This window comes from Helicoverpa armigera, chromosome 15 (genome assembly GCF_030705265.1).
Source record: "Helicoverpa armigera isolate CAAS_96S chromosome 15, ASM3070526v1, whole genome shotgun sequence".
Taxonomy (NCBI): Eukaryota; Metazoa; Arthropoda; class Insecta; order Lepidoptera; family Noctuidae; genus Helicoverpa; species Helicoverpa armigera.
In genome coordinates this window covers 8929843-8946941 of record NC_087134.1, presented here as the reverse complement: position 1 = coordinate 8946941, position 17099 = coordinate 8929843, and the positions used below count along the sequence as shown (strand labels likewise).

Sequence of the window (17099 nt, the reverse complement as noted above, 5' to 3'; positions counted from 1 at the left end):
ATGAGAATAATATTACAAGCTTTTGTTTTGGTTTTTATACTGTTAGAAAGAAAGGCGTTCGCCAGGGACCATACTTTGGTCCATTTTATAAAAAGTTATGTTCAAAATGAAGAGAAACCTACTATTTTGATTATGAATAATCTTTGCTGGGATAAAAGTAAGTAGCATTTAAATTGAGTTAATTTTTTCATTTTTTTTTCAATTTTGAACCTACCTATACCTATTATAATGGTTCTTTTTCTCAGAGGTAATGGTCAGCTTAGCAAATGAAATGTCTAAAATCGGCAGCAGGTCATCGACATCAATGGGTGTGGATTCACGATATTATTACCATGATTTGCTATACTTGCTTGATCTGGATTGTCCAGGAGCTGAAGATATTATTGCATTGGTAATTTTTACTCTGTTATTTTAATTTATTTGTTTCTAACATAGACAATTTCAGTCACTTTCACTCGTTCTTTTAAAGGCAACAGCTAAAAACCTATTTCGTTCACCATTCCGTTGGCTGGTGATCACCGCATGGTCTAAAAACGCTAACATTGCTGCTTTATGGAACAGCCCAGTTCTGGCAGATAGCGACTTGGTGTTAGCTGCGGGAAATGGTGGTGTTTTGAAACTAGTTGAACGTGAGTAATACTTCAAATTTTTGGAAGTTACTGAAAATTATGTTAACATGGACGGTTACCTAATTCACGCTAAAACCTCAAAAAGAATTGAAATGCAGTTAGACATAATTTCAACCACGTATGTACCGCAGAAGAATATTAATCCAGGTTTACGATTATTAGGATAGACATGAATGTTTCACTACAATTTTCAAAAAAAAAAGGTAATGTCATATTTTTTTAATTTTCATATTTTTTACCTTACCTTCACCTTAATTCGAATAAACCTTTGAAGTCCACAAGCCATCTCCCAACGGCACCATGATTTCAACTCTACGAGGGTTCTACAACGGCAGCCTCTACGACGTGAGGCCTCACCGGGAGCTGTTCCGAAGACGCCGTGACGTCATGGGCCATACCATCACCATGTCCAACGTTATACAGGATAGTAACACCACGGTTTATCATCTGCCGAGGGAGGATGGGATGTGAGTTCAATTTGGATTTGATGAAGTTTCTTCTAGGCGTTTCCGTCGACCAGTGGTGGATGCATCGCAGAGAGCACTTTGGACAACCCTAATTTACTACAACCCTAATTTACTTGTTATGTTACACTTATTTGTTCTTTGTAGCTACTCCCTTATGCAGTCCTCCAATAAACTCCTCCTTTTGTACGACCCATTACAGTTTGAGCTTCCTCATATACTTACTCACTTAACTTGCATATGTACATACTTGCTCATGTACTCCGCTGTATACTCCCTTTTCCCCCTAAACAAGAAGTAAATCAAATATTCTTTGCTTTAAGTAGGCAATATAAGATTTTGTCGTTAAACCCTAGAATCCTAGGTCATTAAATGGTAATCTCCACCAGGGAGCCTCAATACGACTCGATATCAAAGATTTGCTGGATGAACGTGAAGCTAGCCTTCCAAATGCTGAACGCCACTCCAGGGTATGTGTTCAGCTACCGATGGGGGTACAAGGTCAACGGCAAGTGGTCTGGCATGATAGATGATATCCATTCTGGAAGAGCTGAGTTGGGTAAGCTATTTCTTAGAGCTTAGCGTACCTACTGAGGTATCATTATAATATAATATACTATATGTATAAGTCTGTCAACTTGTCCTTGAAATAAGAGCTACTGTTATCAACTCTAACTCGTGTTTTAACACTAGAGGATTATGTCTTACGTGGCTAAGCGTGTAATATACATATTTTGCGGTCCAAAAATCTATCACGCAGTTTCAGGCGGTATCTTTTGTACGTAGTTGCCACTAGTGTAATGCCCTTACGATCGAAAGTTTTCGCACGAAGTACGATTTGTTTATTAAAAGTAAGGTGTTCCACACATTTTCTAGAACTCATTATTCACCTATGTAATCATTTCACTTGTAGGAACAAACTGCGTGGTATCAGACATAGAACGTTTGGACGTGGTTGCCTACACCGATCGTCTAGCTCCCTTCAGAGTTCGCTTCGTATTCCGCCAGCCACCTCTGCCGTATGTCGCGAATATATTCTCCATGCCTTTCTCTAAGAACGTTTGGATCGCCATGTCTGTGTGTGCTGTGTTGAGTACGGCGACTGTTTATTTGGCTGCAAAATGGGAAGCTAAAGAGGGCAAGGTAAGGGATTATTTTGGAGTGTTTGTGTTTTTGATGAAGTTGTGACATTTACAGCTGCTAGAATATTTAGATGACGGTCATAGACAGTGTCGGATCAAGCAAGCTCAGGGCCCGCAAGAATAGATATGAAGTCTTAAAAAAAAATTACCCTTTTATTTAGCCTATCGTGAATGACAAGCAAAAAAAATACAGTTCGGTTGCGTAGGGGCTTCCAAGGCAAGGGTGCGGGGCCCGCAGAAATTACTTCTCTTGTTATAAATAATATGGTAAATCATGCTGTATTATATCTAGCACTACAGCATTGGACCTTATTTAAGCCTTCGATTTCTGTCTAGCTAGCCGTTGCTTAGAACTACTCTGGTCTTTACAGGGTCCAACACAACTAGACAGCATTGGTGACGCGATGTTACTAACGTTCAGTGCAATAGGCCAGCAGGGTTGTGTGATGGAACCAAGAAGACTATCAGGTTGGTTCTGCGGTGTGAGGGTAAGTGCTTGAAATAAAGCTTTTGTTGTTTTCAACTCACAGTTTGAATTGCATAGGAATTGATGGCAATGGTTCTGCGTTTTCATCTGTTGCTGAACGTCGTAATAAGTACAATGATAGTGTAACTGTGGGAGTGTGTCTGCTATAACATATGTTTAGGTCGTATGATGGTGTTTGTGCTGTTCACGGCGCTGATGGCGCTGTACGCCGCTGTGACTAGTGTGTGTATATGTGTGTGCTGTGACGTCACTGTGTGCACAGGTCGTATGATGGTGTTTGTGCTGTTCACGGCGCTGATGGCGCTGTACGCGGCGTACTCCGCCAACATCGTGGTGCTGCTGCAGGCGCCCTCCGACTCCATCCGCAGCCTGCCGCAGCTCGCCAACGCTAAGATCACCCTCGCTGCCAACGATGTGGATTACAATCATTTTGTTTTCAAAGTAAGTAATCTCATAATGGATGGGTCGGCATGTTATCGAAGAAATAATTTTATATAACACAAATACATCAAAAGTAGTACACAGCTTTCTAATACGCAAATACCAAATACTTTGGTACTTACCTATTTATTTTTCATACTATTAAAAATAGCATTTTAAGATTTTGTGAAAATTAATCAATATTTCAGCTCCACAAAGACCCGGTGCGTGAAATCGTTTACAAGCGAATCGACCCGGAGAAAGGAAAGAAACATTTCTACGATCTCAATGAAGGAGTCGAGAGAATTAGACAGGTAAAGTTGTTACTAACCTCATCTGTGTAACCTTTTCAAAATATGTCGGGGTCGGCTTCAAGAAGCTTTTAGTATACCAGTGCTTTATATGGAGTGACTGCCTCTCTAACCTTCTCGACGAACCAACTTTCCAAGCCCTCCAGTTACCCTCGGGTAAGAGTGGTCGTCAAACTTTCTGGCTTCTAACTATCTGTAACGATTGCCAAAGATGTCAATTACATCAATTTCAATCTTTCACTGCTGCCCTAACTTGAATTCGCGATCTATCATCACAAGTTGAAAACTGAAACTATAGTGAGAACGTTGTGTTCTAACACCATGCCTACCTAATCCCCTCTCATCACACCAGGGTCTGTTCGCGTTCCACTCTATCGTGGAGCCAGTATACATGAGGATCGAGCAGACGTTCCTGGAGACTGAGAAGTGTGATCTCATGGAGGTGGACTTCCTCAACAGCTACGATACCTTCGTACCCGTGAGGAAGGAGTCACCTTACTTAGAGCTTTTGAGGGTCGTGTGAGTAAAGTTTAACTGGTCTGTGACTTTTGGTAAATTCAGATTTAATCTAAGGATGTAGTTTTTGAGTTCATATTCACTTCCTTTATGGTATTTAGGTACAAAAGTTTATTTATTTATTGGTTAAATGCTTTTTGCACACTATACAATGTGCAAAGTTGGAACAGTTTTCGCAAAACACCCTCACCCGCTGATGACGCCAAAAAAAATTACGAGGATTATTCATACATAGGTATGTTTGTTACTTTCAAGGAGTGCTGTAGCAATTTAAATGAAAATTTTTACCTACGTATGGAGATTAATCGTCACATTATAAGGCTATCTCAGTACTTAGTTTCTTGACTTCTATTTGTGCTGACAACAATTCAGTCTTTTTCAACCAATTTCTTAAAACCCAGTTTAACTAACCAACGCCATTTCGCAGCTTTAAACAGATCCGCGAGTCCGGCATCCAGTCGGCCCTATCCAAGCGTCTCCAAGTACCCAAGCCCCACTGCACCAGCAAGATGTCCTCGTTCAGCAGCGTGGGGCTGATGGACATGAAGCCTGTGCTGATCCTCATGCTGTACGGCGTCTGTCTGTCCGTCACCATCGCTGCTGCCGAGATCCTTGTGTTTAAACTGTGAGTGTCCAAACGACTTCAAGTGCACCCCACTTCACAAAAGTGCTTCAAGTGCACATTGAGTTGAATTTGGAATTATTTGGGCTTAGGAATAGGGATTATTTTCGCGTATTTTTTTTTCGGGGGGAGAAAGGGGCTGTAGATTAGAAACTTCGAACTGTGAAGTTATATTTAAAAACTGAGTTTAATCGAATACTTTTCTGAATTATGTGCGTATTGTATCTTTATATGACTTGTCTGAGTAAAAAACATTAGCGACAAAATTACCACATATTTTTTTTTACAGGAGCGAGCATCGAAAAAAGTACAAAGTGGAGGCAACGGATGATCTACCATCACCATAAATATTATATTACTGCTTTATTCACTGTAGTATGTCGTAGGTATATCTGTAGAATCAAATTAGGATGCAAAGGTAAAAATAAAACAAAATACAGCCGTTAAAGGTTAATTTAATTGTACTAGCTAGGTTCAAAACATTTTAAATGCTCATTCATAAACCAAAACCGTACATAAAGCAAGCAGCACACCGAAATACTAATATGTTGAAAAATGCAAATAAATCAAAATATTCATGAAAACTTGCTGATATTTTTTCATTGACCTATCTTATACACGTTTAGGCCTTTTTCAAATTTAATCAAAGAGGATACAAACAAAGAGGTAAAATATCAATATTACATTGCTTTTAATTTCGTGAAAATATTTCAACTTGCAAAAAGCACAAATAAGTAAAAGTTGACGTAATTTTAGTGCCTACACTTTAGTAACTAGTTTCGGTATGCCTTAACATAATTAAAAACTTTAGAAGTTGACAAGCTTAAGTTTACTACTCAAAATAAATTACTACGAAAGACGGAAAGGTAAAGATTTTCTTCTCACTGGAAATTCAGTAAAATATACCACTGGTACTGGACCGTATAAGAAAGCTAGAAATTAACTTCTTCAGTATTAAACCATACCTTACCTAATCTAGCCCAACGCTGGGTAAAGTACTCAACACCGCTAAAATTTTAATATCAATTTTATTGCTAAAAACACAAAATCATCACTATTTTTTTTTTCACTCAAAATTAGAATAACCTATTCATATAAAATGCGAGGTTCATGGAATTCTTTGCCCAGCAGTGGGAGTCAAATGCCAATAAAACTGAAATTCGGTGACTTATATACTATTTAAACTAGTTTTAACTAGATCCGTAAGTATCTAGAGTTCTAAATAAATAATTGAAAAACTTCCGACAGTTTGCACAAAGTTGGAACAATACTTTTATTTCAATCTAACCCTTTTTGTTCTAAACTTAAAGTAGGTTTTTGAATCATTCGTGATGAAATTTAAATATACTCTGAAGCATGAATTTCATATTTCATTAGACTTTTTAGCAGCAGATCTTTTATAGAAATATAATTATTTTCGTTAAATAAATAAATAAATGCTTTTATATATTAATTTTTACGATATTTTTATAATTTACCTGCTAGTCTAATTTTCACAACACACCAAAAAAAAATACAAACATTGCTTGTAGACTTTCGAAATAACATTATTATTTCATGAGATTGGCATTAATTGAAAGGAGTTTTGAAGATGTCTTTTGTAACTTTCTACATATCATAAAAATGCACATTTTCACTTATAATACCACAAGAGCTTCAAAATTATCGGGTATTTTCCGATAGGTTCGTTGCAAACAAATGAAGGAGTCAAGTTTTTCAGGTTAAAAAATAACGAGCGCGAAGCGCGAGTGATTTTTCCTGAAAAACTTGACGACTTTATTTGTTTGCAGGAACTGAGGGAAATGCCAGATAATTATGAAGCTCGTGTGTATTCGAAGATTATTTTTCCGTCCCAAATGTCGGCCACAACCTGTCAGTTTGACGTAGCAACGACCAGAGAAAATATTCAAAAAATTTTCAGTATAATACCATGTAGGTTGTACCACGTGACGTCGAATGGTGCAATTCTATTGGTCGATATTTGGGTCGGAAAAATAATCAACCTAATTCAACCAACAATTACCTATTTTTATTTCAAACATCGACATTAAACTTTCACGTACGATTCAAAAACCCCATTTGTCTCTACTTCATCAGTTCACTGTCTTCAGCCAAGGTCTTGTTCTTGACGAGCGTGTTGAGATGGTCTATGAGTCCCTGTATGGACATCTCGCCGTGAACTTTGTTGTCGCGGGTGCGAACGTTAACTGTGCCTGATGTCTTCTCGCGGTCGCCGACAACTGTAAAAAAGGTGGTACTAGGTTTAGTTGGTTTGTTTTTGAAACAATAATCTTCTTATTTAGTGAGCTGCATATTTAATCATGTAACAAACCCTGGTCTCAGAGTTTTTACAAAGTCGCCTGACAGCCTCTGACGTGGTCAAGAGTTTGTAATTCGACCCCAAACAAAGACGTTCTATGTGAGTAAAATTCTATTCTCGCTGCGGAAGTGCAAAGTTATGTCCGTCACACGAGAGAAAAGTATTTTGCATCTCTCGACTCGCTCAGGATTCTACTCTAGAATCTCTCGGTAAGCTCTTAATTCTAATAGAATCCTTTGCTTGAAACACAACTTTGCTCGCTTGTAACACAAGTAACTACAGATTATTTCTGACAATTTCCTTTATAGAATTTTAGCATTATATTGAATGTGTCACACTGTCTGATTATGAATTCTCACCTAAGATATAGTTGAACTGCGCGAGCTGTGCATTCCTGACTTTCTTGTTGAGCGTGTCGCCCGCGTCCGTGTCCACCTCCGACATGAAGCCTGCTGCGAACAGCTGCTGGTTCACCTGACATATTATAAAGGTAAAAGTAAGTAACGGTAATAATATAAATTCGATAGAAGATAGGTAAATCAGCTGAACTGATTTTGGTATGGGATAGAGTTTTAGTGTATTTCTACACATGCAAGTTTACAGAAAGAAAAAATCATTTATTTTTGCGCAAACGCAAATACACACAAAGAAAAAAAACTATAATTTGTAATTTAGTTCTGAATTTCTTCGTAGTTGAGTAATAAATTAAATTTTAATAAATGTTTTCAATACATGATATTGCAGAAATACACGGAAGTGGTAAAATACATAGGCTGCTGGGCATTTTTGAAGCTCTCTTTAGTAAAATTAACCTCCTAAAACTGCTAATTTTCAGCCTACCTTGAATAATTTTTTATCTGACATATATTCAAATACTACGTATAAAGTTTCCCTCATGTTATCAACTTATCCTAAAATAGAATTAAATTTTTTGGGGGGATCCAAAAAATTCAATTATTGTCTCATATACTCACATGCACAGCATAGTCATCGAAGGAAGGTCCGACAGGCACGACACACACCTGCCGGGGACTGAGCCAGAAGGGCCACTTGCCCGCGTACGACTCGCTCAGTATAGCGATCATACGCTCCACTGAGCCTAGGATAGCTCGGTGTATGATGACTGGACGCTTCTTGTCGCCACTTTCACTGGAAATTGAGTTAATAATGAGGTGAAAATATTGTTTTTTAAGTATTGAAAAGATAACTACTGGACATTATTACTAGAACTTCACTATCTGATGTTTGTCACTATGCTGTATCTTATGAACCATGATTGTGGATCCCGGCTGTGATTTTAACATCTTTGGCAGTCATTACGATAGAAGCCAGAAAGCCAATCGGTCTTACCAAGGGATATCGGAAATTCCTATCTTTTAGTAAACAAATCTACAGATATTTTATTGAAATCCACCAAAAGTTCTTAACATACTATCCAAATAATTACCTAACATAAGTGAGGTTGAATCTCTCGGGCAGCTGGAAGTCTAGCTGTATGGTAGCACACTGATGTGATCGTCTCAAGGCGTCCTGTATGGTGATGTCTATCTTGGGACCGTAGAATGCACCATCACCTGGGTTCAATTGCCACGGTCGACCGAATTTGTTCAGTGAGTCTGCTAGAGCCTGGAAAAAGTAACATTTTAAGATTAACCTTAGAATCTAAGTTTCATTACGTCAGACCAGGTTTGTCTGTAAACTACAGACAAACCTGGTCTGACTATTATTTATAATCTGGTAATTTAATTTAATTAAATTGTTATTAATTTTGCAATTACAAGTAAAAATTATGATTGTACAAGATTCATTCATTCTACAGTTAACACAATTTTGTTTCAATGACTGCCAAATATTTTGAAACTCATCTTTTTAGCAATAAATGTTTATTTTTGTATCATTACTAATTTAGCTCTAGTGAAAGTGGTAGTAATTCTTTATAATGTATTTCAGTACGAAATCTAAAATACCTTTTCAGCCTGGTCCCAAGTTGCGAGGTCTCCTAGGTACTTCTCAGGCCTCGTAGACAGTTTCAATTGGAAAGTGAACCCGAACGTTGTGTACACGTGATCCAAGAATTCTAGGCACGCAATCTGTGGAAAAGGGTATTTTTTTTTAGTCTTGATCTAAAAAAATATAACCGTAACATAGTTGTAATTTGGTTGGAGGAATGTTTAAAGATTGCTAAGTATGGTTTTACTGTTATTTGAACATCTTTAGCAGTCTCACTTTCTGCAGCTTTTGGAATGCTCATAAATCCTATATCGGCATTCCGGGGGCTGCGGAGGGTGGGGCTTTGGTTTGGATTTGTTTGTTAATTTGGGAATATAGTTACCAACATCCTAAATTTAATTTATACATAAGTAAATATTCCTTGTATCTAATATCTTGATGTAGACTAAGTTGTAGCATTAATCACAAACTTTTGTAGTTTATAAATGCTATGTATATTAATGTTTTTGTTGTATATTTTAAATGGTAATAAAAAAAATAAAAAAGTCGTTACGAGTAGTCAGAAGCTAGAGAGTTTGACAACCAGTCTTACCAAGGGGTATTGGGTTGCCCGGTAACTGGGTTGAATAACTCAGCTACATCTGATGAGACTAGAAGCCGACCCCAACATAGTTGTCAAAAGGCTCGGCAGATAAGGGCAGGGTGATGCAGTGACAACAACATACCATCTCCTGCTCGATATGCTGCGGGGTACAGAATATATGCGCGTCGTCCTGCTGGAAGCGCCGCACGCGCGTGAGGCCGGTGAGCGCGCCGCTCAGCTCGTTGCGGTGCAGCACGCCGAAGTCGGCGAGGCGGAGGGGCAGCTCGCGCCACGAGCGGGTGCGGTTGTCGAACAGCAGGCTGAAAAACGAAATTCAATCTTTATAGTATGCACAAAATAAAATGATGAAAAAAAAAATGCCAAATTATTGGCATCATTCAACTATTGGACGTGCGCAATCCTCCGGCGCGTGAGTAGCGCGAACACTGCACGAGGCGCGTTCTTACCCTTTCGCCCACTATCCCCACCGCCCGTTGTGACTGACTTCACTAAAGCGACGTTCACGCAGTGTCTCGCCTCGCGGCGGACGCCGAGCTCATACGAACGAGTTATGGCGCGTTCCTATTGTGGGGGAAGCCTTTAGCGTTACTACCTCTTGGAAGAAACCAGGCACCCAGAAGAGGCCTCATAAATGACACTGACAGTGACATTTCTAGGACCCCAAAGATTTTTCGACATCATACTTCTTACAATACCTACTTTTTTGACAGTGATGTGCAAGGGCAAAATGTTGAAAAGTCCCAGCGTAACTTACCAGTGTCCGGGACAGTTCATGAGCTTGAACGCGAAGGTATTTTAGGAGGACCCTAATTTTTCATGCCTAAATACTTTTTGAAAAACTTACCTTTTTGCTAACAATCATTAAATACCCAACCAAACCTAAGACGTATTTTAATTATAAAAGCTACAGTAACTCACCAATGTCCTGGACAGTTCATGGGCTTGAGCGCGAAGGTCTCCTTCTCGACGTCGAAGGAGAACATGTTCTCGGCGTAGTGCGCCCAGTGGCCTGACGTCTGCCACAGCTTCGAGTTGTACATGTTCGGCGTTACCACCTCTTGGAAGCCGCGGATTCTAAAAAAAAACATTAATTGGGAATTTATATTGTTGTGTTATTTCTAGAGAAAAAAAATCGCGACAACCAGTGCTGCAAACAACGTAATGAATAAAAAAATTCATTTCGCTTTGAATTTGGAAGTATTTCTAAGTCTTTCGTCAATAAATCTACCGGTCTCTTATTTAGTGATCGGCAATGAAAGGGGAACACAATATTTTCAAATTATAAATAGAAGATAAGGTTACATGTAAACTTACCTGTATTGCTCTCTAATGAAGTTGACGAGAGTATTGTATATGTGTGCTCCGCGCGGCTGGAAGAAGCACGACCCGGGGGACAGCTCGTGGAAGAAGAACAGCTCTTGTTCCTGAACCAAACGCATTTAAATTAAACTTTATTGCTTTGTATTAAGGACGCGAACCGTCTTTATGATTGACTGCAGGTAATCAAATCTTTCGGCAATAAACAAAACTCACTTTTAAGAAATATGAAATGCAACAAGATAAAAATTACTCTACAGCCTGAAGATTTTTTTTATTTACACCATGATTTTAAATTGGATATTTTCTATGAATCTGTCATTGGTCTCTACATAAGACAATTATGTGTTTTTATTGGGTTTGCAAGGAATGTCTCATTGAGTATAACCAGAGGTACGAAATAGACGCTTTCTCATCTTCTATTTCAAATAATATTCTAAAAATATATATTTTGTATCTTTATTTCGAATATATTGCTCTGGTAAATAAGCATTTAATTTATACTTTTTTTTTCAAAATTCAAGCTGGAATATTGATTTAATTCCTGCAAGTAAACCACTCACCCTGCCGATCTTCCTATGGTCCCTCTTAGCGGCCTCCTCCTGTATATGCTCCCACTCCTTCAGTTGTTTGGGCTCGGGGAACGAGACGCCGTAGATACGCTGTAAGCTTTCAGCGTCGGCTTTACCCTCCCAGTAGGTAGCTGAGTTCTAGAGATAAAAAACAGTTTTTTTTGAAAAATATCTCCATACAACACTTCAAACCTTACGCATACGCGGTACTGTGTTTTCAAGATATAAAATCCTACTATAGTATCTACTTTAGGATAAGCAAAACTTCTCAACAAGATCTGTACAAACAAATGTGCGGAGTCAAATAACTAACTAAAATAAATGCCAATCTACATGCTGCAAACTGTATTTTTTATTATTAGGTCCAGGAATTTATGATGAAAAACTATATTCTAACTATGCTAAAATGTATTACATCCAAACGAAGTCAAGTCAGGTTCTATTCTAGGCAGTATCTAATTGGAATACGCAGCAAAAAAGAAAATTGGTTGTATTTTAATGTTGAATACATCTATTTCGCTAGTCTGTTTTTGTGTGGGTTTTCCAAGCAAAAACTATCATTACCAACCCAGTCTTAAAATAGGTATGGCAAAATAATGACCTAAAAACCAACAATGGTCAATTTCCTATAGTTAACAACAAGGAAACATAACAAGGAAATATTATTCCCAAACCAAAATCAACATACCTTAGTGACCTTCAAGGCCTTAACCTTCCCCGTATGCCTCACATGAGGCCCCCTACACAAATCAATAAGGGGCCCACATCTATACACCGTAGTAGTAGGAGTGTTAACTTTCTCGTTCAAAATGCGCACTTTGAAAGGGTTGTAATCAAACATTTCCAGTAACTGTTCTTTAGTCAACTCTAGACGTTCGAAAGGCTGCTTTTCTTTTGCTATTTTCTTTACGAGGCCTTCTAGAACGTGGAAATCGGTTGATGAGATCTGAGGAAAAACATTGTTATTTAGAATTTTCTTCTATGATTATTTTTATTTTAACTCTGATTTGACTTATTTCTAAAAAGTTTGTATGTATGTCCTTACCCCTTTTTCTGGATAATACATGTCGTAATAGAAACCTTCATCGATAGGAGGTCCGTAGCAGAGGCAACCGCCGTAAACCTGTAGAAAAGAAATATTGCCTTAGTCTTCAGAATCACTGATTTATTTACTTACCTATTGTTAAAAAATATTGCTTCATTCAATCAATCAATCAATCTTTAATTGTGATGATATTGATAAGAGTGGCTAGGTATATAATAGCTGTGGCTAAGATAATCACTGCAGCGTTTGGTTATTCAATTAACTGCTTTCTGCATGATACGTGATCCATTTCCGACACGAACAAGAGACAGATTAATTGTAATCTGACGAACATACTACGCAGCTATGTAAGTTCGTAACGCATCTACAAGACAGTGGAAATTTCAATCGAGCTAAAATGGCCGAACCAATTCAGTTCATTTTTGGCACAGTGAACGTTTATCCCTGGAGATGGACATAGGTTAATTTGGTCGGTGCAATTCGGCCAAAACATCAGGTAAAGAGAAAGGTATCGTACCTTCAAGCATAGTATCGCATCTTAGTCCCGATTATTTATAAATATGTGTACAAAATCACGAAAGTTTAAAAACCTTTAGAAGCTATAGTATTGTAATATTTACCCTCTCCATAGCTTCTCCCAGCATATGCGCAGAAGAGTGCCAGAACACAGCCTGAGCATCTGTATTATCCCAGCGGAGCAGTTCCAACTTGCAGTCACTCTCCAGTGGCCGGTCCAGGTCCCAAAGCTCATTGTTCACCCGAGCGATGATGGTGGAGTCTGCCAGACCCTGGCTGCGAGGGAGGACAGTCATCATGAGGGCCGGAGGTGGAGTTACAGGGTGGAACTGGTTGGATTGGCTTTACTGGGAGTGTTTATTAGTCTGTGGCTTTATGGTTTAGTAAAAGTGACCTTGTATTGTAAAATGGACTTTAGAAACCTGATTTTGAATATTTCAAAAAGCAGGTAGTAATAAATGAAGAGACGCAAAATCTATTCATGATTAAGCTTATGAATATAATTATAGTTTAATTCATAAGGAAGTAATAGAGAAACTAGATTTTTATATTTAGCATAGTTCATATGTCACAAGTTACACATGCTAGAATTTGTGAATCAGATTATAGTAAAATTAAGGACATCCAGTTTTTAATAGACACCAATGACAGTAAAGCATAGATATTATTTCCATATATCAGCATGCTGCATACAGCTATTGAATATATTGGTATCAAGCATGCCTATTTAGTACATACTCATACATAGTATTAATCTCATTTTTAACAACAAATAAGAAAGATTATATGACAGGAAGCTTAGCAAATATTGTGTGAACATGTTACTTGAATATCACACCAAATATATGGATGTTAACCATGCTAGTTTAGACATTTACCAGTGAAAGCCATCAACAGTCCACCCTTATGCAAAGTACTTACTATTCACTCCACCACTCGCTTGTGTGCAGGTAAATAAGTAATTTATTATTATATACATGTTCTAGCGATAATTAGCTACACCTAAGTAAAAAAAATATCTGCTGGGATTGATAGAAAAATATTTTTGGTACAAGTATTAACAGATACCTTATTCAGTGCAAGAAAATTGTCTAATAGATCTATTTTTATTATCCAGTTATTGAACAAAATCATTAATTGTTTGGCCATTTCAAATTAATGTCAATACTCCATTTCTCAACAAAAAAGCAAAACTTTTGTAAGATAAATGTTCATTTAGAAAAAAAAAACTAATATTATATAGCTACCAAACGTTCTTTGAGTACCATGGAATTGCTATATTATTTATTTGTACATAGATAAGATTATGCTGTCATCATATTATTAACCTTTCAATCAAAATTATCATTTATACATGAAAATCTACTTTGTCACATTTTGATCAATACATATTATCATATAACATTATTAATGCTAACATAATAGTTTAAGGAAATTTCATCAAGGAAATGACTCATTGCTTTGTAGTTTATCATAAGACGTTTGAATCATCACACTCATATTATAAAAGCAAGTTTTAGTGTGCGTTTGTTGCTTCTTCACGTTTAAACTACTGAAAGTATTTTGATGACAATTGGCAGTTACATAGTTTAAACATAAAAATAATATATAGACTACTAGTAGTTTTCCCACGTTTTCACCCGCGTCCCGTGGGAGCTACTGTCCGCACCGGGATAAAATATAGCCCATGTTACTCGCAGATAATATAGCTTTCTAATGGTGAAAGAATATTTAAAATCGGCCCAGTTGTTTTTGAGTTTTTCCAATACAACCAAACAAAGTTTTCCTCTTTATAATATTAGTATAAACAATTTTGTGAGGTGCGGGATGTAGTTCCCTCAGAAAGTGATAAAATAAACATTTATAAACCGTGATCAATCACAATGAGCATGTATGAATTAGACTTTATAAATAAATCTATTACAATGTATACCTTGATAATCTCTTTCATTATTTGATTTGTTTTACTATCTATTGTCTATTTATTGATAAAGTTTATCACAGTACTATGGAGTGCAAAACATTATTTGAGTGTGTGGATAAGAAAATCCATAACAAAATGACCCAGTTTATCAGTGTTACGAAATTTTTTTTCCAAAAAACTAACCACATTTTGAGATAGTCGGTTAAAATTATTGATATCAAACTGAAGAGTTTATTAGTTTATTTGCTTGAATTAGCTAATCTCAACCACTACCGGAGCAATATGAAAAACTCTTTCAGTGTTAGATATACATTTACTTGGATGCAGGAAGAGTTCCCACAGGATTCGGGAAATCATTTGCAGAAGCTTTAGTGATTATTTAAAAAATAAACTCACCTAATTCCTTTAGCAACATCATAAGGGCTAGTTTTCCAGGCTTTAGCTTCAACTGTCTTCCCATCAGGTAAGGTCACCACTATGCTCATATCAGGCTTGTTAGCCAGCTGCTCATCATACTGAGCTTTAAACTTGTCCCACAAGGTAATACGTTTCTGGATGTATTCCGGCCAAGGGTTCAGCTCAGCAACCCCTCCGGAACCTTCTTCCGTTTTCTTCTTCTTTTCCTTCATGGCTTTAGCCTTTGACTGTTGAGAAATAGGTTTTATTGAATTATCTGCCTCTTTATTGCTTGTACAGAGTCTGCCTATTTTGATGAGTCATTAACTTATTCACTGAGAAAAAATACTTTGCTTATGCTATTGTCAGTAGGAAGTTTAAAATATTAGGCAATAATTATTTTCGAGTATTAAAAGGACATCTAAATCAATATTGAGTTTGGCAATTACGTGAAATCTTTTTGATTACACAGTTGTCTACGAAGCAATCGGCTTAGAATACATTTAAATAACCTATTGAATACTTTTGCAACACGAACACAAGGATTTTCTTCACAAAAACATAATTACAATCGGCAACTTGAATTTGGAATTATCACAGCAAAAATGCCACAAAAAATCAAAGACTAGGATATAGAATAACGAAATATAGGCAAAGGAAACCGCATGATATCATTCCAGCTAGTAATGCTGATGAAAGTCCTACAGACCCATGTGGCATATGCGTAGTCCTTGCAGCGGACCACACAGCCTCCACGGATGCCAATAAACTTTATCATGACTTACATAACGCACAAATATACTTTCTCAAACTAAATATAATGTTTAAAACCCTGCCTTTGAGTCAATGTTTAGTTTTTGGATATCTTCAGCAGCAGTGTCACCCATTGCGGAACGTGTCTTTCGAATTTGACAGCCGGACTAATGTTGTCAGCTGCAAAAGCGTGAAATATTTGTTATGCGCTCTGTTCTACGCAATATTGTGAGTTTTAATTAAATAGTTTTGAAAAGTTCATGTTCACTTTTCGTTCATTTTGCACAATCCAGTCATTAAGTAAGACTAGAAGAAGTTTTTCAAAAGAATTTAGATGTTTTCAAAAATCTTGCTCAAAGTAACTTCACTAAGGAGTTGAATCCAAAAAGTTATGATAGGTAAAATCCGAGTACCTTAAAAAGTGTGTCACAAAATGACAACTTTGTGTAAAACAAAATTCAAAATTACAAGGCGTAATATATTAATTTTCTAGTGTAATCCAGACTTTCTTTCGGCTATGGCTACGCAGAAAACTCGCCCTATAGATGCGTTACATCGCATCATGTCTTCATTCAAGCAGTTTGAAAAGAAGTTGGACAAATTACAAGATGATGTGAATTTTCACGGACAGACTCTAACAGACCTTAGAACCATGGTAACAAACCTTTCAGGAGGGAATATTGCTATGACCGAAGGCAAATCCGACGACAATAGGCGTCCCTTAAAGAAAACAGCAGCTATCCAGTATGAGGAAAAAACGAACTTGGATGATCCTATTAAAACGAAACGGAGGAATGCCCTTCAGCCAATACCTACTAAACTGAAAGTGAAGAGTTTACAGTATCAGAAACCGGTTGTCGATAGTATAAATTCACCATATCAAGGCTACATGAACAAGCTTGAGGCGAATGCCAAGAGTATGGCTGCAAAGCACGCCCTCAGGCACAGGAAAGCAGAGGCCCCACGAAAAGCAAACACACTACGAAACCAAAAAAACATGGAAAAGAAACGCAATAAACTCGCAAAGTAGGGATTACACTGGAAAATTAAATATTTCATGTTTGGTAAAAATTATATGTAATTTTTGTTGCTGCTTGACAGGTGGGACTAA

General features: G+C 37.3%; 2 protein-coding genes across 4 annotated transcripts; one reads left to right on the top strand and one right to left on the bottom strand.

The window, feature by feature from the left end:
• Positions 1-258: 258 nt before the first annotated feature.
• LOC135117828 (glutamate receptor 1-like) lies at positions 259-4598 on the top strand. Its single transcript, XM_064038116.1, has 10 exons — positions 259-391; positions 470-629; positions 904-1096; positions 1483-1652; positions 2007-2236; positions 2607-2703; positions 2985-3163; positions 3352-3456; positions 3806-3972; positions 4397-4598. The coding sequence occupies exons 1-10, from the start codon at positions 272-274 to the stop codon at positions 4596-4598; spliced, it is 1623 nt and encodes a 540-aa protein (XP_063894186.1). The 5' UTR covers positions 259-271.
• A 432-nt stretch (positions 4599-5030) lies between these two features.
• Positions 5031-16195, bottom strand: LOC135117827 (threonine--tRNA ligase 1, cytoplasmic-like). 3 transcript variants are annotated; one of them, XM_064038114.1, is made up of 14 exons: positions 16072-16195; positions 15236-15483; positions 13020-13191; positions 12400-12477; positions 12043-12300; positions 11346-11492; positions 10780-10889; positions 10384-10539; positions 9587-9764; positions 8879-9001; positions 8359-8537; positions 7886-8060; positions 7271-7385; positions 5031-6831 (listed from the first exon to the last, which is right to left on the bottom strand). In XM_064038114.1, the coding sequence occupies exons 1-14, from the start codon at positions 16120-16122 to the stop codon at positions 6677-6679; spliced, it is 2145 nt and encodes a 714-aa protein (XP_063894184.1). In that variant the 5' UTR covers positions 16123-16195; the 3' UTR covers positions 5031-6676. The 3 variants fall into 3 exon arrangements, with proteins under 3 accessions (XP_063894184.1, XP_063894185.1, XP_063894183.1); XM_064038115.1 differs by having other exon boundaries at positions 16021-16148; XM_064038113.1 differs by having other exon boundaries at positions 15945-16086.
• Between the last annotated feature and the right edge of the window lie 904 nt (positions 16196-17099).

Bases quoted from the DNA above. Each gene is read 5' to 3' on its own strand.
- LOC135117828 (XM_064038116.1), top strand. From the start codon at position 272: ATGTCTAAAATCGGCAGCAGGTCATCGACATCAATGGGTGTGGATTCA. The intron at 392-469 runs GTAATTTTTACT...GTTCTTTTAAAG, and splicing joins CTGAAGATATTATTGCATTG to GCAACAGCTAAAAACCTATT. The intron at 2,237-2,606 runs GTAAGGGATTAT...TGGTCTTTACAG, and splicing joins GGGAAGCTAAAGAGGGCAAG to GGTCCAACACAACTAGACAG.
- LOC135117827 (XM_064038113.1), bottom strand. From the start codon at position 16,013: ATGATAAAGTTTATTGGCATCCGTGGAGGCTGTGTGGTCCGCTGCAAG. The intron at 9,002-9,586 runs GTATGTTGTTGT...CCTTTTCCACAG, and splicing joins AGCATATCGAGCAGGAGATG to ATTGCGTGCCTAGAATTCTT. The intron at 6,832-7,270 runs GTGAGAATTCAT...CCTTTTTTACAG, and splicing joins GCAGTTCAACTATATCTTAG to TTGTCGGCGACCGCGAGAAG.